Source organism: Mus caroli, unplaced genomic scaffold (assembly GCF_978045245.1).
Source record: "Mus caroli unplaced genomic scaffold, Mus_caroli_1 scaffold_9, whole genome shotgun sequence".
Lineage (NCBI taxonomy): Eukaryota > Metazoa > Chordata > Mammalia > Rodentia > Muridae > Mus > Mus caroli.
In genome coordinates, this window is record NW_028227264.1 from 114958670 (window position 1) to 114986567 (window position 27898).

General features: G+C 43.8%; 1 protein-coding gene across 1 annotated transcript; it reads right to left on the minus strand.

Moving 5' to 3' along the window:
• Nucleotides 1-3341: 3341 nt before the first annotated feature.
• On the minus strand, nt 3342-27835 carry Rab21 (RAB21, member RAS oncogene family). The gene is made up of 7 exons (XM_021175103.3): nt 27415-27835; nt 16186-16245; nt 15160-15267; nt 12421-12484; nt 9092-9146; nt 8152-8240; nt 3342-4393 (listed from the first exon to the last, which is right to left on the minus strand). Exons 1-7 carry the CDS (start codon nt 27565-27567, stop codon nt 4251-4253), a joined length of 672 nt encoding a protein of 223 aa, XP_021030762.1. The 5' UTR covers nt 27568-27835; the 3' UTR covers nt 3342-4250.
• Nucleotides 27836-27898: the final 63 nt, after the last annotated feature.

Below are 27898 nucleotides of genomic sequence, written 5' to 3' on the forward strand. Positions count from 1 at the left end.
ATACGTGCAGGCAAAACACTTGGACACATTTGAAAACAAGCTTCGAGAACGAGGGGTGTGGCAAGCCTGCTCCGAGTAGGCCTGACCACATGGGTTTGCTCTCCAGACCCCCATGGTGGATGGAGAGACCTGACTCCTGCACGCGTGCTTTGGCACACAGGTGTCCACAAAACTATACACAAAGCAAGCAAGCCAATGCACAAATACTGAGACAGCTGTAGAGGTGGGTCACATGGCTCTTCCACGAAGATGTTACACACATCCTGGCTACACACATCAATGTTCAGGGTCTATCAGACACAAAAGTATCTGTTTAGAAGACAAGCATATCTGCTTGAACCAGGGACTCTGGAAAGAATTCATAGTTTGGGGATCAGGGATGCGCAGCTGAAGTGTTGGCCTAGCATGCACAGAACTCCAGGTTGGACTCCTTAGTGTCACACAGACTGAGTGTGTGGTGCACAACATTCAAGAGCTCCAGGCAGGAAGAGCCAGAGGGATTCAAGATCATACTCAGCTACACACAAAGTTTAGGGCGAGGTTTTTTTTGTTTTTGTTTTTGTTTCTTGAATATTATAATGCTGAAATGCAACCAGAAAAATTATGCTCAAAATTGTAATTAACTGGCTTTCTTCAGAAGAGAAAGGCCATCAAATCCAAGACATAAATGTAGCCTGTGTGGTCGTTAACACCAAACATGTTACTCTGTTACAGGTGTTGATGAACAATAGCAACATTGAAGATTATGCTGAAACCAAGTATGTGCAACTCAGTGAATGAACGCTTTAATTATGGAAACCGGCAACGCAGGTTGTAACTTAGCAAAGTATGTGAAGATCTGCTCAGGCAATCTCTAGATCCTTTGTGAGTCTCTCTGCCAGCTTTCTATTGCTCACTACTACCGACAGCCTTTCTGGGACAATCTCTAGATTCAAAATGGTCACAAAGAAGTCAAAAGAAAAGGAACAAACCAAACTATGTCAAGTAATAATATAATTTACCTTTGCAAATGCTACCCACATCATCTACAAATAAATATTGAAGACTCATGGTGTAGAAGCCTGACAGCGTTTATAAAACAGAAAATGATAAACTATACACTAAAAGAAACAGTATCACATCTACTTTTTGAAAATGCTCTAATTATTTGGCACATAATGTATATCTTGCCTTATCTAGAAACTTCAATAATTGTAATGTCAACGTGAATATAAACATTGTTGGGGTATAGCATTATTTCCTTAGCGTTATCTTTTATTATTGGAAACTAAAGTAGAGAGAGGAGGGAAAGAGGGAGGGAGGGAGAGAGGGAGGGTCAAGGAAGAGGGGGAGAGAGAGAGAGAAAGATGGAGAGGAAGGGAGAGATAGGGAGGAAGGGGGAGAGAGAGAGAGAGAGGGAAGAAACACTATTGTTCTCTAACACCAAAAAAAGAAAAGAAAATTGAACCAAAAAAAGCAATAATTTAGAGCTAATATGTAAAAAAAAAAAAAAAGATAACAATACAGTAACAATCATAATTTTAGGGTATTCTTAGGAGACACTACAAACACAACAGGCATGTATTTCGTATAACGTGATACTCGTTTCTTTTCAGATCAGTTTACCCCCCAAACTGTTGCAGAATACATTTTTAAAAGCATCCTTCTTCCATCATCAGAGCGAACCAAGCAGCAGCACCTGATTACAGGAACAGTGACTGCATATTTAACATAACGACGATGGTAATGAGTGTCTTAAACCAGCTTTACGTGATGGGACAGGTCTATGCACATGTGGAGAGTCCCCGCAGTGTGTCTTGTGCCTTTTCTTCAGAGCATGGCTGTGAGGAACACAGAGATGTAACAGAAGGAAGACAGAACCAGGAAAACCCTGTCCCTCAGTCTGCCTTGGCTTTGTCTTCCCTTCTAGGTGCCCGCAGAGGACTGGTCCTGGCCAGTTTCCTTTCACCTCCTTTGCCTTAAAATCTTCCATGCTTCATAGCACAGCAGGTGCACCTGACTGCTTATTTTTGTTATTGAATCAGCATGGATCACAGAGAGAGAGACAGAGACAGAGAGACAGAGACAGTGAGACAGAGACAGAGCCAGAACAGGACAACATAGAGGACGGTTTCTACCCCAGCAATGATTACCTGCGACCACACAGCAGAGGATCCTATGTGAATCTGATACAACTGAACATGAAAAACTCCAGTCTAGCTCTTCAACAGTCAAGTGTAACTTGTTTTCCTTTCATCTCTAGTTTAGAAACAGGACTCCATTGTGATGAGAAGAGTCTATTTCCTATCTACAACAGTAGGATTGGCAGCAGTCTTTACTCCTGAAAAGGCCAGAAGGTAGGAATACATTTTCCAGTGACTCACACTTTCTGCTGCCCCTTAAGCCTTGGCATGGATGGACACCAACTTCCCAAGAAACCCAGGCTGGTACAGAGCAGTCGTCTCATAACGGGCCACAACGGCAGCTCACTCTCCTGACTCTTTCCACTCTGACCATTTTGAGGCACACAGCACAGAGGTCAGCAGTTTGAATTTGGCAAGGCCAATAAGTAGACAAGTAAATCTAAAGGGAGGGCTCAGAGAAGACAAGGCTAAGTTCAGTTCCTGTTATTTAGATAGTAAGGTGGAAGCTGTTGACCTTTCAGCCTATTTGGGAAGGTTTAAGCGAGTGCTCTGGGAGCACTCGATCGGTGGCCATCACCTCCTCGTACCTTCAGGGATGCTTGCTAACTGCGTTTATTTTCTACTTCCTAGAAGAAGGAAATCCAGGGAACATCCCATCTCATCTTACACACAACATTTACTAGTTTTCCAAGCATGACAGAAATGGGAAATATAGATATATTAGAACAAGAACAATTTATGTTAATTTCCACAATCTGTTTTTTTCTGTGAGCAGTGCCTGATTCTTTTCTACATGAACAAATTTCAGTCCAATGCTAAAGAAAAAAAAAAAAAAAAAAACTAAGGTGGGACTAATTACAAAATAAACAAGAGTATGATTTTATAATAGAATCTTCCCAGTGTCTGCTGTAACAACATTACAAAATGCTTCTTCCTATTGAAACTCAGGAAAACTCTTATAAAGTGATATACAACTTTGTATATTCATTTCTGACAAGCAGTAACCCACAAGGGACCCAGAAATGCTGCCTTGGGAACGTACATCACCACTCATGCTCTGCATAAAGACGCCTTGGCCAGTGGCTACTACGGGAGCCCTCTTCTCCGGCCAGGGAGCCCATCTCCTGGAAAGGCCTACAGAAAACTTGAGTCATTGCAGAAACGAAGCTTGGCAAGCGGCACTCAAATTCTTATAAGGTAACCATTCTAAAACAACACTGGCAGAAGGAAACTTGTTTAATAACAATAAAAAGGCAAACGCTGCTTTTGGATCACTGGGACACAGAGGCAAAAAAAAAGAAAGAAAAAGAAAGGAAAAAAGAAAAAGAAACAGAAACAGAAAAGGGAAGGGGAAGGTGACAGCAGCAGGTAAGTACGCGAGTCAGGTAAGTCTGTGAACATGTAAGCTCGCACTTCCACGTTAAGACAAGGGAAGAGGTGGTGAGCGCTATAACAGAGTCAAAAGCTTAGGTGTTATCACCAACGGTTAATTCACCTTACAGTCATCAAGATGACAATTGTATATATTTTTGCACCTTGCGCTTGTAAAAGCAGATAAAATATTTAATACGTAATTTACAATGTATTTTACCAGCTCAGCATACAGGATGTTTATAGATTATATCAAAGTAGTAGACAGTTAGGGGCCTGTGCAAACCCTGCAAAAATAGAACTTCACGTATCTGCTAATCAAAAAACAAAAACAAAAACAGTATGCTGTTTAGAAGTGATACAATTCAAACTACCACAAAATACAAAGGACTGCAAAAATGTATACCATTCCAACATCATATATAAGTTATTAAATAAAGATCTGATTTAAAAGAATATAAATGAAGCCTTTAAGTAGGTCTTTTCTACATGCATATTATTCCTCATTAAAGAAAAAATATGTAAAAAGGCCATTGGTAATTGCTTTGTTAACATTTGTAGAAAATGCCAATTCTCTGGTCACAAACTCCACTAAGTTTAGCACTTAAGGTCTCTGCAGTGTTATAAACGTAATTGAAAATACTGTTAATTCTATAACTCCATTGGTAAAATGATGTGACTTGGAATATGGCAGTCTTCATGTTGAGGGCAATGATCCACAGTTCTCTTATGTTTTGAGTGTCACAGGCTGAGCCGTTAGCCAGAAGAACAGCACCCTCCGCTGCCGCTCTGAGCTTGAGGCTCGTCGTCGATGATCTGCACGCCTCGCCTGGCAGCCCCGGCTTGACTGGAGCCATTGCCTTTTGCCCTCTCATCCACCTGGGCCGTCTCTATCATTCCTGAAACAGAAAGCAAAGGTGAGCACACCACATCCTGGGGGCTTTCTCTCTCGCTCTGCAATTCAAGTCGGCTGAGAGAAGCGACTTCCCATCAACAGTCTCTCAAGGGCACACACTGAATGCTATGGCAACTCAAGAAAACAACTTAAAAACTAGAATTTACAAAGTATAACACGCAGTGCTTTAATAGCCACAAAGAAAGTAATAGAGGAGGACACTTGCTTATGTTTGAATAAACAGTGCACACTAAGTATAATCCAGATTTTCCAAAACTGTCGGAAGTAGGTAAAGTTCAACTTATTCCTAGTGCAAGGAGATTAAATTTAGGGCACAAGACTTATTTAAGAAAATGGGGGTTAGAGAGATGGTTCAGTGGTTAAGAGCACCGACTGCTCTTTCAGAGGTCCTGAGTTCAATTCCTGGGAATCACAAAGTGGCTCACAACCATCTTCAATGAAATCTGATGTCTTCTTCTGGTGTGTCTGAAGACAGCTACAGTGTACTCATGTAAGTAAATAAATAGATAAATAAGTAAATAGAAAAAAATGGTATTTGCGGAGCTGGAGAGGTGGCTCAGTGGTTAATAGTGTATGTTGCTCCTACAGCAGAACCAGCACCCACATCTGGAAGCTAATGACTGCCCTGGCGTCCTCCACCACATACACTCATGCGCACATCCCCATACAGACGCACACGCAAGCATGTGTAATTAAGGTAATATGTGTATAAAGCCAATGGTCTCTGAAATCAGAGTGAAAAGAACTTCAGAGGTGGAGAAACAGTTCATCAGTCACAGTGCAGGACTGGAGTTTGGACCCCACGTGAAAAGGTGATACCCCAACAGAGCCCCCTTGGCTTCAAAGAGGATGGAGACAGGAGGATGGCTCAGGCTTGCTGGTATCAGATTCAGAGACTCTGAATCTGAAGAAATGGGTAGATAGGGTAAAGAATGATAGGAGAGCCCATCCATTGGCCTCCTTTGGCTTCCTATGCACATACATACACAGATACACACAAAAATAAACCTTAAAAAAAAAAAAGGTTAAAAAAAAGAGAGAAATATCCATGTGTATGGTATAGAGCATAATTGCATGAATTGGGTACTGTGTTCCAAGCACCCAGGAGGCAAAGGCAGGAGGATTTCTGTGAGTCCCGGGACAGCCAGAGTTCCACAGTGAAAACCAAACAAAATGAAATAGCACATCAAGCCCCCATGAACCGTGACAATAAGCAGCTGATGCCTGTAGCAGATGCCTGCAATCCTATTACTTGGAGGTGGAGACAGTAGGATCGAGTTCAGAGACAGCCTCTGCTACTTATAGAGTTCAAGGCTAACCTGGGTTGAGTGAAATTCTATCTCACACAAGTGGAACAGAGGAAGATGGAGAGAGAATTTTGTGATTTTGGCTTGAAGATTTTTCTCTGTGTGTCTTTCTTACAGATTTCTTACAGAAGACAAAAGTTACAAATCCATTAATAAATAAATATATATAAAAAATAAAAACAAAAACCCTGCCAGGTGGTAGTGTAGCCTTTGATCCCTGCACACAGGAGGCAGAGGCAAGGAGATCTCTGAGTTCCAGACTACCAGGCCAGCCTGGTCTACAGAGTGAGTTACAGGAGAGCCAGAGCTGTTGTTATACAGAGAAACTGTCTCAAAACAAAAAACAAACAACAATAACAAAACCAAAAACCCTGAACCAACCAACCAACAACCAACCCCAAAACCCCCAACCAACCAATGAAACAAAACCAACCTGACAAATCTTCCTGACCTGTGAAGCACCTCCTTTATGAGAAACGAGTGAAAATTCAAGACTGACTGGGAGGAAGCAACAGACGGTCAACAAGATGAAGGAAGGAGAGAGGGGGTCTTTCAAACCTAAGAGTTCTACAATCTGTATCCAGGCTGTAGCTCATGGAGAACAGCGCTCAAGCTGGATGTGCCAGACGCCACAGTGAGATGAACGAGGAACCATTATAGAGTCTGCTTCTCTGTATTTATTAAGCCTTTTAGAGTTTCCGTTTCTGGGTGTGTTTTAGTATGTATGAAACGGGTTTATATTAGCACTTGTATGTTACAGGACTTTTAAATGAATAGATGGAGAATACTGTAAATATTCTTAAGGCATGGTACTCATCACACTGGTTAGAAACTCTGATCTACAGTCTTCGTATGTCTGAGAACTGGAAGCCTGACACGTGAGTACTTGGGGAAATTCGACCTTCAGGACATAACACACCCACATCCTCGTGTGCCTCAGCAGATCCTCGTGTGGCTGGACACAGCCCTGGTTCTCAGCCTGGCACACTAGCATCACATGGATGATTTCTACAGAGCAGCACCTGCCCTCCTGATTCAGAGGGCAGATTCAGACCTCCTGATCAGACCTTCTGATTCAATAGGATTGGGACCGGCCCAAAAAGCTGCGCTTCTAATAATATCAAGTAATGCTAATGCTGATTAATGCAAGACCTCATTTTCCTGAAGGAATTATGCGTAACTTTGGAGTCTTAAAAGTAAAATTTATCCCAAAGTTGGTGTACACATAGTTTTTTTTCCTAGAGTGCAAAACTAGTTTCGTCAAATTTCCAAGGGAATGAGGTCCGTAAGTGTACCAGCTACAGTTTGACAACCACTCAGTATTACTCCACAGACTAGCAGTCTCCTAAATATAGGCACTGTATTGACAACAAGAGAAATGGACTTCTTAATAAGGCCATACTTATTAAGAAATTTGCTTTTCTTTCTCCTAGGAAACCTTTTGGCATGAGAACTTCAAACATGTAAAAGTAGAGGAAAAGAGCCTAATCAAGCCAACCCCTCATTTTACTCCCGTGTCTCTACAATAATTGTGAATCATTTTATTCATGGAGTGCTTTAATGTGCATCTGAGAAAGCCATGCTTTTCAAGGCACATCGCCACCCCGACGTCTGCAAAGACTTAGTAAGGAGCCTTCCGTGCGGTCATGCACTGACTGTCCTCACCACCTCTTCTTCACTCATCTGTCAACCAAGATGCAGTAAGATCCACCCACTGGAACCAACTGTTATGGCCCTCAAATGTGTGCTCTTCTTTTTCATCTAAAAAGTGTGTGTGTAGGCCGGAGGCACCCACCTTATTCTTTGAAAAGGGTTTCTCTCTCACTAGGACTGAGATCTTGCCTATTGAATTAGGTTAGAGGCTAGCCCCAGGGATCCAACTCCCCGGCTTGGGGGATGAGGGAGGGGCTTCTAAACTCTTGCCACCGTGTGTGGGTGTCATGTCCGCACATGTACTAACAAAGTAAGCACCTTACCAACTGTGCGATCCCCTCAGCCCTTGAATGCACTTTAATACACAAGTTTTCCTTGCTTTTTAAAATAGTCACACAGACATTTTAAATACACTAGCACACATCAAACAAGTGACTTCCAAACCATAAGTTATTGCTTAAAAAAGACAAAAGTCCCAAGATTTTAAAACATGAATTGAAGGGTGTCACCAAGTAGTGACAGTACAGACACTTCTTAAATTTTTCTCCTGCTTTCATTAACAGAAATCGGCAAACTTTCACTTTAGAAAAATGAACAACACTTTTTTCTTTGAGGCAGGTCTGGATCTCACTCTGTAGACCAAGCTAACCTCAGACTCAGAGCTGCTCCGACCTCGGCCCTCTGACTGCTGGGATAAAGGTGTGCACCACTATTCCTGGCTAGAAACATTAGTAACAGTTTTAAAAGCCATTTTTAAATGTACTGACATGCATATACGTACTTTTACAAAGGTCAAGAAAGAGTTCCTCAATGCCTTTGTTTTGTTTAGCGGACGTGTGATAATGCTTTGCTCCCACAGACTCCGCATACCTTAACAAAGAAAAGAAAACAGAGAGTCATTGACATAAGGCTTTCTACAATAGCAATTTTAGTGACTAAATTCACCTTTATTGACTTACTAACTTACCCAATTTTAGTTTCACTAAGGTTATTTAGCTATTTAATTTCTCTATATATTGAATCAAATTTAGGAAAAAAAAACATGATTAAAATTTTTATACACTTATTTGGAATGCAAAATACCTTACAAGTCTTTGAAATCCCTTGATAACTCCTCCACATAGTCCTCATTTTTAGTGAAATCAGGAGAAATACCTTACTCTTGCCAGCTGCCCCCACTCTGAAGGACAAACATGCTTCCTGAGAACAAGTGCTCAGCCCTCCCTGAGGGTTTGTGAAAGTGAAGCATCCAAGGGCACAGTAAGGGAGCACCCACTGGGGAGCACCGCCACGGGGGGCACCCACTGGGGAGCACCGCCATCGGGGGGGCACCCACTGGGGAGCACCGCCACGGGGGAGCACCGCCATCGGGGAGCACCCACTGGGAAGCACCGCCATCGGGGGGGCACCCACTGGGGAGCACCGCCATGGGGGGGCACCCACTGGGGAGCACTGCCATGGGGGAGCACCCACTGGGGAGCACCACCACGGGGGGGCACCCACTGGGGAGCATCGCCATCGGGGGGCACCCACTGGGGAGCACCGCCATGGGGGGGCACCCACTGGGGAGCACCACCACGGGGGGGCACCCACTGGGGAGCATCGCCATCGGGGGGCACCCACTGGGGAGCACCGCCATGGGGGGGCACCCACTGGGGAGCACCGCCATCGGGGAGCACCCACTGGGGAGCACCGCCATCGGGGGGGGGGGGGACACTTACGATTCTGCTTCTTGAATAGAGACGTGTCTCTCCTTTTCCAAGTCTATTTTATTACCTAATGTGTAAAAAAGGAAACACTATTCTTAATATTGATTTATTTTTAATAAAATCAGACAATCCTAAATATATAATTGTGACTAATTATTTGAAAAAAATAACAGTAATTCCCATCAGCCTTCCAAATGTCTCATCACAAAGATGAGAGCCGTTCACAGTCCCACTTCCTCCTACACATGGGTCAGTGTGGCTACGACCTGAACTTTCAGCCTGACAGAGGCAAACAATCGCTCTTCCTCAGAGACCATAAGGCACAGCAGGGGCTAAGATTCATGAGAAAGAATAGTCGTTTTTTTTTTTTTTTTTTAATTAAAGTATATATACATGTTTTTTTTTTTTAATTCTTTATTTCCCAATCAACTTAAAGCCAATCAATAATTAAGTGTAATTATTGGTTTACTAAACTATAGTATGCTTCCATCTTGGGTTCTAAAATGAAACTCTTTTATTTGATAACATAAACTAGTTTAAGTTAAAAAATTTAATGTGTGCATTTTTCAGTTCTCCTCCTCCACCATGGAGAGGCTTTAAGTATACTGTTGATGAAACAATTTGAGCGCTGTTTTCCAAGGTGATACACACATGCCACATGTACAAGGTGATACACACATGCCGCAGGGGTTTACAATGCTGAAGGTATGTTTACTTTCCTTAAACAATGCATCTAGGCCAAGAGTTTGTTGAAAAAAATCAAACAAACAAAACAACCAAGTAGAACCAAAATTTAGATACTGAAAAAGAAAACAATACAAAAACAAAAAGGGTGTTATTTTAGAGCAGTGGACAGAAGCTGAACTGGCTGGATAGAGGGTGAAGGTCACTGAAACCACAAACAGAGAAGAATGGGGGAGAAGCAACGTAAGGAAACACACTTGAAACAAATAGTCTCCTTTCTTCCCTTTTACCTCTCAGGTAGAATAAAATAAACTTTATAAAGGAATAAACACAGCACCCAGTGAGAAATGAAACATTTATCACTGAGAAGCCCAAGTGCAGTGGTCTGTACTGAAGACCTCGGATAATCTGAGTACTTAACTCTGAGCTGCAACAAATGCGAAAGGATGAGTGTGAGCAGGGGACACTAAAGTCATTGTGGTCAGTGTGCACCGACCACGTCAGCAGAGACACTATGCTCTGAACAGAGCCACAACGCTACAAGAATCACAGTAATTTCATGGTCTACATTACAGTCTGTCAATAAAAATTCAATCCAATACATGTTATAGTCAGTACACTGGACGGTAATCAGAGAGCGAGCAAGCTGTCTTACTCTATAAATACAAGAAGCCACCTGGTGGCAGGTCTCCCACAAAACTTCACTGCGGGGCTGGGCTCAGTGGTTGGGAGAGCATACTGTGTTCTTCCAGAGGACAAGAATTCAGTTCTTGACCCGAGTTGGTCAGCTCACAGCTAACTGTAACTCCAGCTCCAAGAAGAAAGGGCCTCAGACTTTCATGGGAACGCACGCTCACATATACATGCCCCTTCACACACATATAACTAAAAATAATAAAAATAAATCAAGCCAGATATGGTGGCACATGCCTTTAATCCCAGAGCCTGGAAGGCAGAGGCAGGAGGATCTCTGGGAGTTCCAGGCTAGGCAAAGCTCATAATGATCATCTCTTGTTTCTCCGTCTCTCTCTCACACATACACACATGCACATGTATTATATACACAATATATACGTACATACGTACGTACACTATATTAGAACTTGGGAAAATGTGGCCAACCAATGCTTCTAAAAAGGAGATGGAGCTTTTATTAACTACCTCTATATAAAAGCAATGAGGTGACACGACTGTTAACTATGCAAACCCTGAGCTGGGACACTGCATTTAGGACAATGATCCCTAGGACTCCAGCCCCCTGGGAGTCTAGCATTGCACCTCATGATGAGCCGACAGCCCTCACTACCTCACAACAGCTGGGATTTTGGCCAGACAGTGACTCCTCTGGAGAGGTGGACAGCATGGAGAGGACCCCACCTATCAGAGCGCATGACTCGGAGGGCAAGAGCTAGGCACCGTTTTGAGAGAACCTGTCTGCAGATGAGCTACCCGGAGAACTTAATAATGAGAACAACCACAGGACACGGAGGCTCAACCTAATCTGCAGCAGCCTGGTGGCCAGAGAGCCCTGAAGGCAGTGTAGAGAGCAGAAGGACCAGATGCTGGTCCAACACTTTTTTTTTTTTTTTTTTGACCTTTCATATCTATTTTTCCTTTTTATTACATCTTTGGAAAAAAATTAATAATGTGTATATATGTATGCCTGCATTAGTTTATGTGCACAATGTACGGTGTATGGAGATGGCAGGTACCCATGGGGGTCAGAGGCTGGATCCTCTGAACTGGAGTGACAGGTGGTGTGAGCTCCTGACGTGGGTGCTGGGAACCAAGCCTGCAACATCTGCAACAGTGGTCAAGTGCTCTCAACACTGAGCCATCTCTCCAGCTCCTCTCTTATTACATCACAAGCAGTATTTTCTACTATCATATTTCTAAAAGCTTTTTCTGTTTATTCCCCTCTACACATGACTTCTGTTTTGGTTCATACATTATCATTATTGGCAATATTGCCCAACCCTCTCTGCTCCAACACACACATCTACAGCTGTACTTCTAGCTTCATCCTACTGGAGGTTTGATTTTGGTGTTGGGTTTTGTCTTATAGAAGAACTAATGCTTTTACCTAGATAACAAATGACTATCACACATGCATGATGCTTGTGTGCAAGGGAAGGAGCGTGCTGCAGCACACGTGTGGAGGCCGGAGGACAGCTCTGCAGAGTCGGCTCTCTCAGCACTTAGGCGGGTCCCCAGGGTTGCACTTCAGCGGTGAGGACTTGGGGCTGCTGAGCCAGCCCACGTGCCCAATGATGGGCTCAGTTGCACTCCCTTCGTCCAGTAACTTAAAGTTGTTTCACACTTTTTCATTACTGGAACTTTTCATGGTTCCTACCATTCCTAACCTCTTGCTCTTTTCTCCTTCCTGACATTACATTTTTCTCCTTTTCCTTTTGCTTACACTAGCACACTCTTACATTAATTTTCTTATTTTCTGGTCTATGGTTCCTGCTGAAATAGTAGTGGACTTTTATACATATTTTTATATCTTGTACAGTTTGATGCTGCAGTTATAATTGTTTGTTTTGTCAAACGGTGGTTCTGGGGATTAAACCCTTACATACAAGTCACTTAGAAAGATCCCAAAATATAATCACAGAAACAAAGGACATTAAAAATAAACCAGTACTAATACTTACCAACTATACACAAACAGATTTCATTTCCCAACATTTTCCGTAATTCTTTGACCCAGTTTTTTACCTGTGTACACAACAGAGCAAACATGAAAACAAATCTTAGGGGGATTAGTTCCACAACACCTAACCCCGTGTTTATGTAAAAACACAACTCTAATTACAAAGTTTTATACATTTTTTCATACATTCAAGCAAAGCTATTTGCCAGAACAAACATTGTGAAGTCCAGTACCTGGTATTAAGACATTTTTAGCAGAGTCACTTTGGACTTAGGAGGGTATGACCACAGTGTTTTTGATCAAGCCTTAATTGATTCCTATGTTATAGCCTTTAGACTTCTATATTATGGCCTTTAGAAGGGGGAACAAAAAGTGTGCATGACAAGATAAGACTTCATTCCTTAGTGTCTGACAAAAGGTTTCCTTTGGCACTACTGCCACGGTGTCTGGTACAGCCCTTTGATACCTGTGGAATCCCTGGCCTCCACCAACATCATTCTCTCATGATATCAGCTAAAGATGTCTACAGATTTCTGTCATCCCCTGGTGAGAACCTCAGGTAGAGGACAACTACAGTAGCAATGAGAACTACAGTATACACACACACACACACACACACACACACACACACACACACACACACACAAAGGAAGCAGTTCAGCTGTGGACCAGCTGGACATAAGCTAGAATCAACAATACTAACCTTAAATACTATAATGATGAAATCATAATCAGACAGCATGACAAAGAACAAACCAGGACATCTGCTTTCAATTCTTAATAGTAAAATTTAATCTATATGCAATCACATCTCACAAAACATATATACCCACCTTTAAAAAATACACATCTGTAAGTCGGAAAAATCCCACTACTGTGTGGTAAACATTTACTATGCATCTGTACCTATGACATGTGGCTATTCTCTAAAAAATGTAGAGGAGCTGTCTTTATAAATATAAAAGCAGAGATGATTATTATCACCCTATAATAAAGCACAGGTTGCTATCGCATGAGACGTATATGAGAGAGTGGAAACGTGCATCGTCATCACCACAGCGTTTCTCTCACACAGATAACATAGCCATCTGCCAATTCATGTCTTAAAACACGTTAATGTCACGGACCAGACCACTCTCCATGGATATCCTCATCTCTGTCCTCGTGGATTTCGGGATGAGGTAAAGCTGGACCTTCATTCCCTTCCTTTACCAGGTGAAATCTTGGCTGGTGCTGTAACTCATTTGATCGAGAATATGTGATCAATATGAGGATCAATGTGACAGAGGGAACACTATGCCTGCTCCAGATTCAAGGTTAATAGGCCTGTGGATTCTAATTTTATAGGAATCTAACGGTCCTACAGAAAGTTTAGGCTACAGCGTGAAACCAGCAAGTGCATATGGACAAAGGGCCTGTGAACAAGAAGCAGGCTAGTTGGGCATTCCAGCCTCCATCCAATTCCCCCTTCAGTACAGCTCCGAGCGACTCTGACGCCATGACAGAGAGCAGAGGACCTGCTGGCCAAGCCACAGAACCATGAGAAGTCGTAAGTTACTGTGCTTAGGCAGCCTGCCTTAGAGGTTCTGCTCAGTATCACTAACTGGCCACATTTTCATCTTGCTCTCAGTCAGTGAAATGCTTAAGCCCCTGTACTTGACGCAAAAACCCCAGAAATGGTAACAGGCAGCATCAAACAGCAGCCTCAAAATATCTAAAGAGCAAGCAAACCTTAGATCAGCGAGCACTTGCTGCATTTTAATTACCTGGGCTGTTTTCCTGCATCATTAGTAATCTAACAAGGAAACTATATATTTGCATTTTCATCATTAAATAGACAGGTGTGGGGGAAGAAGAGGTAAATCGAAAACAGAAACAAAACTAAATTAGAAGTCATTTCAATATGCATTACCTTGTAACTCAGGACAAGAGAAGCTCTGACTTGCAAATTACCTATTCCCTCACACAAGCCAACCCACTACTGACCCAAGGAAGGTCACACAGGAACTCATTGTGACTGTGGGGAAAGTTCACAGGTGACTTATTTTTGGTTCCAAATAAGCTTAAAAATCCTATATTTGGCGAAGGGCTTGCTCCTTTAACCCCAGTTCTTGGGAGGCAGAGGCAGGGGCTCTCTGTGACAGCCCAGCCTGGTCTACATAGCAAGTTCCAGGTCAGCCAGGCCTAGATAGTGAGACCCTGCCTTGAGGAGAAACATTCTACATTTACAGTATAAATCTGAAGAGGGAATTTAAAAAATTAGGAAAGAATTTAAAAACTCAACACTACTTTTCTAAAGTTCGCTCCTCCTCCAGGGTGCTTCCTTGGGCTGGGAGTCAGGCTTCAGACTGCTCTTCCTTGGCCCCTTGAGGAGGAGGCAGCCCTCCCATGCAGACACAGACCAAGCTTTAGGAGCTCAGAATGTATGGAATCAAATTAAGTAATTTTAATTTAAAGATAAAAATCAAAGTCTCTACATTTTTCTGAAGCTTAACTTCAATTTTATTCCTTTTTCTAGTATTTGAGAAAGCCATAACAAACCATTATTACTCTGATATGAACTAATTAATTTGATAAATAATGGTCACCATGTATGCTCAATCTGTATGGCTTCCTGTTTAGAAACTCGTCACTGGCAAATGCAGACACATAAATAAGAGATCAACCAACCAACCAACCAACCAACCAACCAGTGAGCCCGGCCCTTCCAGTTAAGTCACTACAGGAATGAAGAGGGTACCTTCTGGAAGGAATCTTCATCCGTTACATCATAAACTAAAATAGCTCCGTTCGAATCTCGGTAGTAGATTGGGCCCAGTGCGTGGAATCTCTCCTGACCTGCTGTGTCCTAAGAAAGAGCAAATGCTTCCTTAGTAGGTCAAAGGGGAAAGGACATGGCTGCTAAACAGAGAACCCAAAGACAGTACAAAAAGACACAGCAAGGGAGAGAAGCAGCTTCGCCTGATGCTTTACCGTTACACATGATGATCCTCCTCCCCCCCTCTCCCACCCCTGCTCCTTGGTGGTCTCCTACACACACTAGCAGGCCAGTTCAGGTGCTCAGTGCTTACAACACTCTCGGCCCTACACTGAGGATCTTAGGAATGCAGAAGAGGAGTGCATCAGGACAACCTGCTAACACTTCTTGATCTCCACTAGTTACCCCAGCTGCTTGGAGGAAAGCAAGCACAAGCCAGACAGCCCATCAACCCTGACCCTTCCTTCTGCAACTGAAAAAATTATAACATCAATATCAGATATAAAATTGTGCTCCAAATAGAGTTCTCTTTCATCTTTCTTTTTTAAAGATTTATTTATTTATTTTATACATATGAATACACTGTCGCTGTCTTTAGCTACATCAGAAGAGGGCAGCAGATCCCATTACAGATGGTTGTGAGTCACCATGTAGTTGCTGGGAATTGAACTCAGGACCTCCGGAAGAGCAGTCAGTGCTCTTAACCCCTGAGTCATCTCTCCAGCTCCCCCAAATAGATTTCTCAATTAGATTTTAGGAACTTTTTAATTAAGGAAATGGTTTTGGGTAGATAATTTATTTACTTAAAAAAAAAAATGAAATCCAAATCCCTCTTCCTCAAGTGAGTTAGTCACGCCTTTAATCCCAGCACGAGCTGGGAGGAGGCAGATTAGATCTCTGAGTTTCAGATCAGCCTGGTTTACAGAATGAGTTCAGGACAGCCAAAGCTACACAGTGAGACCCTGTCTCAAAACAGACAGACAGACAGACAGATTTCTGAACACTTACCCATATGGCAAGGTTTACTCTTTTCCCACCAATATTTAACTTCTTTGTTAGGAAAGATGCCTAAAAAAAAAAAAAAAAAAAGGAAATAAGCATGTGTTAAACAATGTTTCCTATAAAATAATAAAATCACGTCCTTCCCCTGACCATACATGAATGAGTGAAGATCTCCATGCCAAACTTAGACTGTCTGAAAGAAAAGACAATCACCAACTTTTTATTTTATGGCCAACTATTATTTTCACTAAAGACAAAGTATTACTCACACTCTAAGAAAGACCTATCCTGTTCTATGAACACAAGTTATGGAAACTCTAAGGGAATGTAAGAAGTGCTGAGGGCTGAGCTTGGTGGTCGAGGGAACCGTAAAACCCTGGGAGACGGCTCGGTGGTAAATGAGGGAGGACATGGCATGATGACCTGAATTCTTGATCCCAGAACCCACTTACACATATGCACAAGCAGAAGCACGTGGGGCTACAATCAAAGCACACCACACCTAAGGTAAGACGGGATCCAGAAACAGGAAAATTCTGGCCTCTCTGGCTAGCTAGCCTGACCTACACAGTAAGTACCAACAAAGAGACCATCTCACAGTGAGGGAGAAGTCAAGGATAACATCCAAATTTGTCCTCTAACTCCCACACATATAGTGTGCAACACAAACATACACAACATGCATTCTAAAGAGAAAAGAATTTGAGACAGGGTCTCACTGTGTAGCCTATCTCACCTAGAACTCATCATGTGGACCAGGTTAGCATTTAACTCATAGGGATCCTCCTGCCTCTGCCTCCCAAATGCTGAAATTTAAGACATGTGCCCAGGCATGTGTGCACACACACACACACTTAAAAACTAATAAAATACCCATAGAAACACATTGGAAAATGGGCCCAGCTTTTCCTTATGCCTTTCCCTTTCCATATATGCGATGAGTTTCTTCCTAGAGCATTTAATTTAATAGGATCTTCCTTACTTCTGATTAAAATGAGTATCGAGACAATCCGTAAGATACCCACATTGCTGAAAATGGTTCTGTGCGTAGATAGTCCAACTGTTTAACGCGTAACTCTGTCACAGAAATGAAAGGCCAGGCCCCAGTCTTTCAAGGGAGCTTATAGCTGCTTGGAGACTGAGAACAGCGAACAGTGTCTGCCAAGGACACGCGAAGGGACTGCTGAGAAGGAAGTTCAAGGCTTGTCTGGTTAGGAGGAAGGTGATGAACAATCCCTCCCTTAGGAGTAGGTGGAGTTTCTCCTACCCAGAAACAAAGCGCTGAAGCCTGCAGCACAGGAGGCTGCCCACAGGGGAACCACACAAAGAAGCTAAGGCTAAATCAAAAGATCCTGGGTTGCGGCTCAGAGACAGCTCAGCAAATAAAAATGCTCACCATAGAGTCTGTCAGCCTGAGGTCAATCCCCAAGACCCACATGTAATTTGTTTTAAGATCCTATGAAGGGGCTGCCTCCCAGGGACACGTACACTACTACAGGTGGCTGAGTGAAACATAGATTGGGTTTAAGGATAGGGTCTCGCTGTACGGCACAGGTTGGCATTGCTCTCCGTGATTGCCTGCTGCCCCTGCCTTAGTGTCCTCAGAGGCCGTGACTACAGGCTCATACCACACTGCCTAGCTTTCTCTAAGGTTTAGAGTTTCAGAATTATCTTCCTCGCTGCCAGCCAATATCCCTCCCCAAAACACTAGCCTCGCAAGCCTGGTCTTCCTATTTTCTATGGGGTTCTATGATAGCCTTGCCTTCTATGATAGTCAGTCCTTGGTCTCTCTTTACAAGCTGACATTGCCCTGACTGTACTGTGTATCTTCCCCATGCCTCCCTATATGATGCACACATTCTATACCGAATTTCTCTATTCTATACTTTCTGGAAACCTAACTTGCAACAGGTGAACTAGACTGTCTTGTACTATAACGTATCTTTTCAGGACATAAGAATTTCTACATGCTAGATTCCATTTACTATTATTATTATTCAGTCTTTTTAGACTAAAATAAAATAGGCAATGTTTAATAGCTTTCCAAATATTATTTAATTCTCAGAACACTCTGTGAGTAAGAAATAATTATCACCCAAATATCTTAGGCATGGAGATCGAGACTCAAGAAGAGAGTCTTGCCCAAGGTCATACAACAAGTCGCAAAGCAGGATCTATGGTCCAGACGTCTAAGAACAATTTACGGCTATGAGACTTCAGTACCTCCTTAGGCTAACATCTAGTTAGGGTTGGAGGATGCTCTTAACAAACGGCGTTACTATAGATAAACACCTCTATAAATATGCCTATGGACACTGGAAGAGGTAAAACAGAGTTTATAGAAGAAATGTGCTCCTAAAAATTTCATTATAAGCAAAACTTTAGGTTTTTTTTAAATTAATTTTTACTTGCATATACATGAAGTGTGTGGGGGCAGGCAGCACCTTTACAAGGTCCTCATTCAAAAGCGTCTGCCCTTTACTTAGGTTCTTGAGGTCAAATTCAGGTTGCAGGGCTTGTATAGGAGTGCTCTGAGCTGCTGGGTCACCTCACTGACCCATGGACTAAACTATCTTAATTCAAACAAGAGACGCACTTCTAAGGCATGTACCCAAGTGATCTGTTTTCCCTTTCAGTCAGCCCCCACGTGTGGCAAGCTTCTCTCTGTAACATAAGTTATCTTCACTTCAACCACACTCTTACATTTTCAATATGTTGAAAGTATTTTTAAGAGCAAACACTGTTTTTAAAATACAATTATAGGTTTAATGTACATCCGAATAGTAGCACATAGTCAAAGTCCTGATATTTGTCTGTTTAAATCAGCTCTACAAAACTATGCACTTAATTTGGCCAGATTATTAAATTACCCTTTGCGGTTATAAAATACCGATCTGGTCAGTGTATTTCTTAATTCTGTTTGTTATATGGTAGCAAAGCTAAGGGGAGACAATCACAGACTTAAGAACCATGCTTATGGGCTGGAGAGATGGCTCAGCGGTTAAGAGCACTGACTGCTCCTCCAGAGGTCCTGAACTCAATTCCAAGCAACCACATGGTGTCTCACAACCATGTGTGATGGGATCTGATGCCCTCTTCTGTTGTGTATCTGAAGACAGCTACAGTGGACTCCTATAAATAAGTCTTTTTTTAAAAAAAAGAACCATGCTTATGCTGAAAACAATTTCAACATTTGCAGGGAATTATACATCGCTGGTAACTCCTCAATAAACCACCAGTACCATCTGCTAGAATGGAGAGGTGGAGGACTCAACAGTAGTAATTTGGAAGGTTCTAGGCCTGGGGGTGGGGTTACAGACTGTCAAGCTCTGTGCTTTCCAGTTCTCCTTTAATACTTGCATCAACCTTGTGAGGTAGATAATGAGCCTTATTTTATAGTTATAAATTTGAGATTTACAGAACTACAGTGACTCAGGTCAGCTAATTAGGGTGGGTGCGGTGGGCAGAACCCTGTCTGACTCCGGAACGCCTTTCCCATTGCACAGAGCTGTCTAGCCAAGAAAGCAGACGTTTCTTAAGCTGGCAATTCTCCATTTGGACAGTAAGTGTTCCTGGACACCAAGTCACCTCCCTAATCTCACGGTAGGAACAACACAGCAAAGATCAAAGTAATGACATATTTCCCACCCTCTCCCTCCATATTCTATGAAATCCCAAGTATTTCGTCTTCCAAACTTTAGGGGTATTAAAAATTAGAGATCTCTAGATGGGTGGTGGTGGCACACAGCTTTAATCTCAGCACTTGGAAGGCAGAGGTAGGTGGATCTCTGAGTTTAAGGCCAGTCTAGTCTATAGAGGGAGTTCAAGGACAGTCAGAGCTTCACAGAGAAACCATGACTCAACAAACAACAAAAAATGAGCGATCTCATTAGCTCGGGTTGTTACTTTTACCTGGCGCCTATCACCCCACATCCTACCCAAAACCTAGTGGATGAAGGAAAAAAACATCAACTGTAGGCGGGAAGTCACAGGGACAAATAAAATGCCAATGCAAATCTTTCCACAACCTGTCAGTCGCTGTTCGTTCGTTCTTTACTGTCTACTGACTTCTAGAGGTCTTTCCAATAAGCATGAACAGGCTTCTTTCTGAAAGCATGGTACTGAATTAAGAAATATGATCCTGTTTCTATTTGCTGACTATGAACTGAACACAGAACTAATCACACTATTTTGTTATTCCTAATACTGTTGTAGACCTTAGTGTAAACTATCTCACTCCCAATCTTAAGATAGGATAGAATTCAAGCAAGTAAATTATATAATTACTTTTCTGTAGTAAGAGAATAAAAATGACCAGAAAAGAGACCTGGGTTCTTCAGTATTTTTACATCCTTGATTGTCTTTCTTAAAAAGGAAGGAAGGAAAGATAGATTGATAGGATAGATAGGTAATAGATTCTGGGACCCGTTAGGGCTCAGACACCCAGGACAAATCACATATAGCAAAAGGAGAGTGCGGAGCGGACGTTAACAGCAAAGTAGGAACTAAGTCACTTCTGTGGGATGCCACGGTACATACCTAGAATCCTGGCACTAAAACTGAAGCAGGACTGCAAATTTGAGGCCAACTTTCATTACACAGCAGGAGCTGGTTCAAAACAGAAGAAAATCTGAAAGCCAGTAGTGCCTAAGAAGCAGAGAAAGCAAAGGAGGACAGATGTGAAGCCCTTATGTGCTAGGATTGTCTGACCACAAGGCAGAAAGCAGTCATTTCTTTTATGAGTGTTTTGCCTGCACAGACGGACGGACTCCACAGGAGTAGGAGGCCCCTAGAACGAGTTATAGGCGGTTGTGAGCCATCAGCCGGGAGTTGCTCACAGTCCTGTGACAACAGCACTGTTCCTCACTGCAGAGCCTTCTCTGTGGCCCCCAACTTATTTATTAAAAACAAAACACACAAACACCAGCCCGGGCTTGGTGGCACACCTTTAATAATCCCAGCACTCAGAGGCAGAACCAGGACAAGCCTGAGTTCCAGGCCGGTATAGGCTATGAGGTGAAATGCCATCTCACCAACAAATAAGTTAATGAATGCCATCTCCTATGGCCTCCGTGTAGCTGGTAAAATAGTAAAGAGGTAGTAACTTCGAATATTACAACTGTTCTGTAGATACTATAGTGGATTGGCTAAAACCTAGCCATGTGGCAGTCAGAGCTAGTCAAAAATAAATTCACACATTGGAAACACTCGCAGAAACCAGAAGAACAAGCTTCCTAGAGAAGAGACTGTGATTCAAAGCATGAAGCTGCAGAGCCCAGATGCAGAGCTTACTGCAGAGGTGAAGGGACCACAAAGACACAGCCTTGGCCTAACAAGAGTAGCACACCATTTCTGTCTGTGGGATGCTGGTTGTCTCAGTGGCTAAACTGTCAGGATCAGTCTCTGAAAAGCCAACCTAAGCACTGCTTTGCTAGTCAAAAGCCAGGCACCTACTCCAGACTTGCCCGGGTAGACAGGTGGAATTCCACAGTAACAACCCAAAAGGGAAGATATGGCTCTGATTATAAATATAAGCACTGCTCCTTTTTAGAGATTAGTGATAGATGTCACTTAAGGTGCACAATCCAAGTTCCTTCAGTGAGGACACATAGGTTACAACTAAAAAAGGAAAAGAGTTACCCAGGAGTGCAGACACAAAGACACACACAAGGCAGAAGTAATTGCCACGGCAACGGGTGTGTACCGTGGAAATGACAGAGTCCTGTCAAAAGAAGAGAAAGCTGTCTGCCAGTACAGTACCTTCTCAGCTTTATATCCCCAGTTAGTACAATGTTTAACACACAGTAGGTACAAAATAAGAACAGTTCTTGAGCTGCTAAGACGGCTGAGGAGGTAAAGGTGTTTGCTGCCAAGTCTGATGACCCGAGTCTGACTCCCAGAATCCACACTGTGGAATGAGAAAACTGATTCCAGAAAGTTGTACTCTCCAGAAGGGCACAGGCAGGCAGGCACACACAGGCACACACACACCTTTTAAATTCCTAAATTTAATTCCTCAGAGTCAATGGCATTATCTTAATATAGTCCATAGGGAAAAAAAAAGATAATTTTCTTTTACCCAAAGTCTATGCCAACTTCACTGAAGACTCAAATCATTTAAACACAGACACATACAGACAGACACACACACAGACACAGACAGACATATACACACACACACACACACACACACACACACACACACAGGAAAGCTTGGAGACTCCATGAATTCAAGTGCTCCAGAGAATGTACACAATTACTCTACAATGCTAAGTAACCAAACAGCAACACTAAGACACTGAAGCATGGCTCATACCACGATTAAAAACAGCACAAGCAAGCAACTCCTTGAATCCCACGTATGTCAATCCCAGTCAAAATTTTAGAATGAAAATAATTTTAAAATGTAAAACATATATTTCTTTACAATCAAGTTGAGAAACAGTCTCTAGTCTGGCTTGGCCTCAATCTTCTTGTGTAGTTGAGGATGGCCTTGAATTTCTCATCTCCACCCTTCCCAGTGCTGGGATTTGCAAGCATGTGATAGCATGCCTGGTTTATGTAGGGATGAAAGCAAGAACTTGAGTGTACAAAGCAAGTGGTTTACACCAACGGAGCTATAGTCCTAACCTGGGGGGGGGGGGGGGGGGGCGAGGCAGACAGACAGAAAGACAGAAAGACAGATACAGAGAAACACACACACAGGGAGACAGATATTGATTCTCATTTAATGCCCAGGCTGGCTTAGAACTCACAATCTTCCTGCCTCAGCCTCTGGAATGCTGAGACCCAGATGTGTAATCAGCTATGATGGTAACGGTGCCCATGAGGCCAGAAAAGAGTATAGATTCCTTGGAGCTGGGTTACAGGCAGGTGTGAGACACCTGATGGGTGCTGGGACTGAACACCAGAGCTCTCCTTTGCTCCCCTCCCCCTTACCTTGGTCTCTCACTGAGCCTGGAGACTACGAATCCAGCTGGCCTGACTGTCCAGCAACCCCAAGTCCTCTAGTGTCTGTCTCCCCAGCTCTGGGATGACAGGCATGTGCCATGAAAGTGTTAGTTAGGATCCAAGCGCAGGGTCTCATCCTCCACTGACGCCCCCTTCCCAGACCCTATAAATGTAGTGACCACTCGAAGACAACGTCTCAACACAAGCCAAGTCAACTCACTGTCTAGGTATCCATTCACTTTTCTGACTGAGTTACCATTAAAGAAACATATATCAAGTACTGTGATACTCATTAAACAGCATGCAGCATTCGACATCTATTAAACAAACATGTCTCAGAGATGAGGCTATAACTTACTTAGTACAGCCCTGGTTCAATCCCCAGAACCAGCATTTAAGACACCGTGCATGGAGAGCTTCATGGCTGCCTGCAGTGTAATCTGTGTTAGGAGCTATGAAGAGAGCACTCCCATATTATTGGCGGGCCACTTTACAACCACCACCATTGCATAACTCAGTCTAGCTTCAGAGTCCTATTGCTTCTTTCCACTGTTATCACACGACTTCCTGATACAACTGGGCGCTGCTCACACACAAGTGTATTCTGTTATCTACATCTGACAAAGCATCCCGTGACAGTCCTTATGGGCAAGGCCTGTGCACCGAGGTAGGAGAGCATCAAGTTGGAATAACTGGCCAAGTTTCACTAAAGGATTTGTGTCTACTCTGTGTAGCAGCCCAAAAAGGAAAAACTACATTAGCAACTGTTTTCCACTCAAGAGGAGGAAGGGATCATGTATGTTGATATAATTCCATTCTAAAACACTGCACTGCCAAAGAAAACCTAATCTCTGGCCATGCATCACCAGAGCATACTGGAGCTTGCTCCCCGCCGCCCCTTCCCCCCATAGCTTTTCAAAGTCTTTGTGAACTGAAGAGAACACTGAAGGACTTCTAAACCAATCAAGTACAGACATTTAAAAAGCAGCTAGACAGGAGGTTCCATATCTTTCTTCTTTGCAGAACCCAGCACAGAACACTGGCCTAATTGGGCCCAATGTTTGGGGGGCAGGGGGGTGCCAAATCAAGACGTAAAGGGATAGTAACAATTCATTTTGTTAGCTTCCTGGCTGCAGATTCGAGGTGACCAGCTACTTCTTCAAGTTCCTGTCACCATGTCCCCTGCCATGACTGTACCACCAAAATATGAACTAAAACCTTTTCATCCTTAAAAAAAAATAGTAAAATAAAATAAAATTGACAAGCTTTAAACACTGGTACAGATCAAAGCCAACTTTAACAGGTCAAGCATGTTGAGAAAAAAATGCTTTATTATAAAGTCAAAGAATTGAGAACTTAAGGAGATATGCGTTTCTTGAAGATCTAAGATAAATTAATGCTTCGTTGAAAACAAACCCTGTAGTATCGAATGCCACAACTTCCCCCAGAAACTCACAGCATCTTTACAACTTCAATGTCAAAAGAAGGGGAAGTGACTACCTGCACCTCTCTGCTCAGTCCAAGCCCACCTGGAGTCACCCTCATTTCTACAGCTCAAAGCATCCACTCTAACAAAGGAGGACAGCAGCAGCAGCAGGAGGGCAGGCACCTGTAATCCCAGCCACTCTGGAGACTGAGGCAGGAGGATCAGGAGTCTCAGGCAACAACGGAAACAAAGAAAGGAAAAGATGGAAGGATGGCTGTTGAGTGCCCTGACACCGGAGGAGTACAGACGATGGTGAATGCCACTAGAGAGCCAATTAAAGAGGCAGAGCTGTTTACCTAAGACAAAGACTCAGGAGGTCATGAGAGCCATCTCAAGGAATGTCATATGAGACCAAAGTTCCAGAGGGCAGAACTGAGACTAAAACAGATTCTGGCTCTACAAAGAGAAAAACTTGTTTGACACTAGACATAGGGGGCCATGGAACTCCTCCAGGCAGAGTTAAGTCTCCTGTTTTCAGTGATATCAGCTCATTTCACCTCCAAGTGAACCCAGCGCCTTTGGCAGGGTAAGCAGGCTCTCTGCCACTCAGCTATAGTCCCAGTCTGTGACCTCCAAGATGTTTAAAAGGGGTCAGGTGGGGGATGTGCATCAACACATGACTGAGAACAGTGAGCCACTAACTAACTATGGTTCCTGTCCTGCATCGTTCTTTTAAAGTTTCACAAACACTTTGGAAAAGTGTTTTGAAAACAAAGTACTCTAAAGAATACTTTAAACGCAGAACTGTTAAGTGCTTGAAACACAAAACACTTTAAAAGAATAAGTAGTTTGTGAAGGATTTTCTCTCCCACTTCTGATGCAGAATCTCCTTACAGATGATACAAACTTCTTGGGGGGGGGGGGGCGGGGGGGTGAGAATGAGGTGGGGAACTGCTACCCTCCAAGGAAGGAATCACAGTACAGTTTCCTTGTGTTAGTTAAAACACAAAACCTTGGCTTCTGTAATGGAATCCTTACACTGTCTACAATGAGTCACATAAAAATTTCAGCTGTGATGTTACAGGTACTGAGATCCACCATAGCCCACCTTCCCAGTGTTGGTCAGACCGGCTTCTTGCCACAGACCTGAAAATCATTCATCACTTTTAGCACTGAGGGCATCTTAGAAAATATATAATGTAAGCACGATTGTTTTGTGTGTTCTTTTGAGACAGGGTCTCACTGGGTAGCACTAGCTGGTCTGGAACTTATTCTGCAGAGCAAGTTGGCCTCCAACTCAAGAAATCTGCTTGCTCTGCCTCCCGAGTCCTGGGGCTAAGGACAGACAGGTGCCGTCACCGCTGGACTCCACAGGGCCTTTTTTAGGCTGAAGAGCTAAATTAATTTTCCAGTTAAGCTTTCAACTGCAAGACCTTTTTCTTTTCTCTTCCAGTGTAGAACAAAGAGAAGTGTGAAATGGGTTGTTTATTAATCTCCAGAGGCGGTGAACCATACCGGCTCAAATCTAGCCAGGCCTGAGCGCCGGCTCCGCCGTACCATTTACTTGGGCATTATCACCTGACATTTCTTTCGGTGTTAGGCTTTATAGGGGATTGAAAACAGGCGTAAAAATAAGAACGGGATCAGAACTGGAGCATCCTCGCACACTCTACACTCAGTCGTTAAATAATAGCACCCACATCAAATGTCACACCCATTAGCTTATGCATTCCAGTACCTTCTGTGTTAAGATCTATTGTCAAGTCTGAGGGGTAATAGGTGTTTATCCCCCACTTCAGGTGCTAAGTGCGTTTCCTTATTTACCTTGACAACTCTGTGCACTAGATATAATCATTACGAGTACAGTAGCAGTAGAAACCCAGGGATACACGGTTAAGCAATTTACCAAAGATCACGGGGCTATGGAAATAAGTAGGGGTAGGATATGGATCCAGACGCCCAAACTCAAGACCACTAGCGTTTTTAGCCTCTGGACAGTCTGATCAAGACATGTTAATAGATAAATTCCTTCGAACACATGCAAACTGATTTTTTTTTTTTAAGGAGACCAGGGTGATCGCAGATCCTTCAATGGCCTGGTTTCACTTTCAATTACATTGTAACACTTCCACACTTCCAATGAAACTGTAGAAGAAAGCCAGCGTTTTATGGCCTGACAGTAAAGAAAACATGTAGCAGCAGTGCCTAGATTTTTTTTTTTTTTTTTTTTTTAGTTTGAAGACCGATTGCTGGCCACTGCGCAACACGATGTTTCAACGCGGATAAGATCAAACCTCAAAGAATAAGGAAGCCACACGTCCGGACACAAGAAGGCTGCAAAGAAACGGGGTAACCGACAAGCAGCAAGCAGTCGTTTAAAACAAAAACAAGAAAACCCTCCAACGACGGGTGTTTTACCACTCCATTTACTTTGAAAGCAGGACAAAATGGAACTTGCATAAACACTTAGTCATCAGTACGCTCTGGAAGTTACAAACCACCTCGTTCGCAAATTCTAATCCGCATCCGAGTTCCTACTTGGCGAAGAAAGAAGAAGGGCTGATGGTCTCGGAGACCACAGAGTGAAAACACCTGGTGTCCCCAGCCGAAGCCCATCAGAGGGGAAAACCAGCCCGCAGACCGGGGGACTCCCCGACCTGCGCAGCCTCCACCGGCAACTGGGGACTTTTCCGGGTCCTCTCCCTCCCCACTGTGGGTCTTGACATCTACCGTGTGCTGGGGCGCGCGGGTCCCCAAAGCGATTGCAAAAGGCAATGGGAAGGCAGGGAAGGGGGGTTGACAGGCCAGAGGCAGAGGAGCGGGCGCGGGTCCCCAGCCCGGCTCCCCGGGGTCTGCACCTGCAGGGTGGTGATGTGCTTGTCGTTGAACTTGTTCTCGCAGTAGCGCAGCACCAGCGACGTCTTCCCCACGCAGCCTTCCCCGAGCAGCACCACCTTGAAGGAGTAGGCTCGGCCCGCCGCCGCCGCCGCCCCGCCGCCGGCCGCAGCCATCCCGCCGTCGCTACCCCGCCGCCCGAGCCCAGCGCCGCGCCGAACCCCGCACCGCCGCCGCCGCCGGGGCGCCCGCTCCTCCCGGGCCCGGCTCTTTCACGCCCCGCCGAGCCCGGTGCTCGCCGCGTCCTCCCGCGGGCGAGGCCTGCGAGGGCCGAGAGAAAGTCCCAGAATGAAGGGCCCCGGCCACCACGTCAGGGACCCGAGGCTAGGGGAGAGCTGCCTCTCCTCCCTCTAATGGCGTCTCCTTCCTCCTACGTCACACCCCGCGTCACGTGACCGCGGTGGGCGGAGTCGGCGGCGGGCGAGCCTGGGCCTGTTTCCGCGTCCG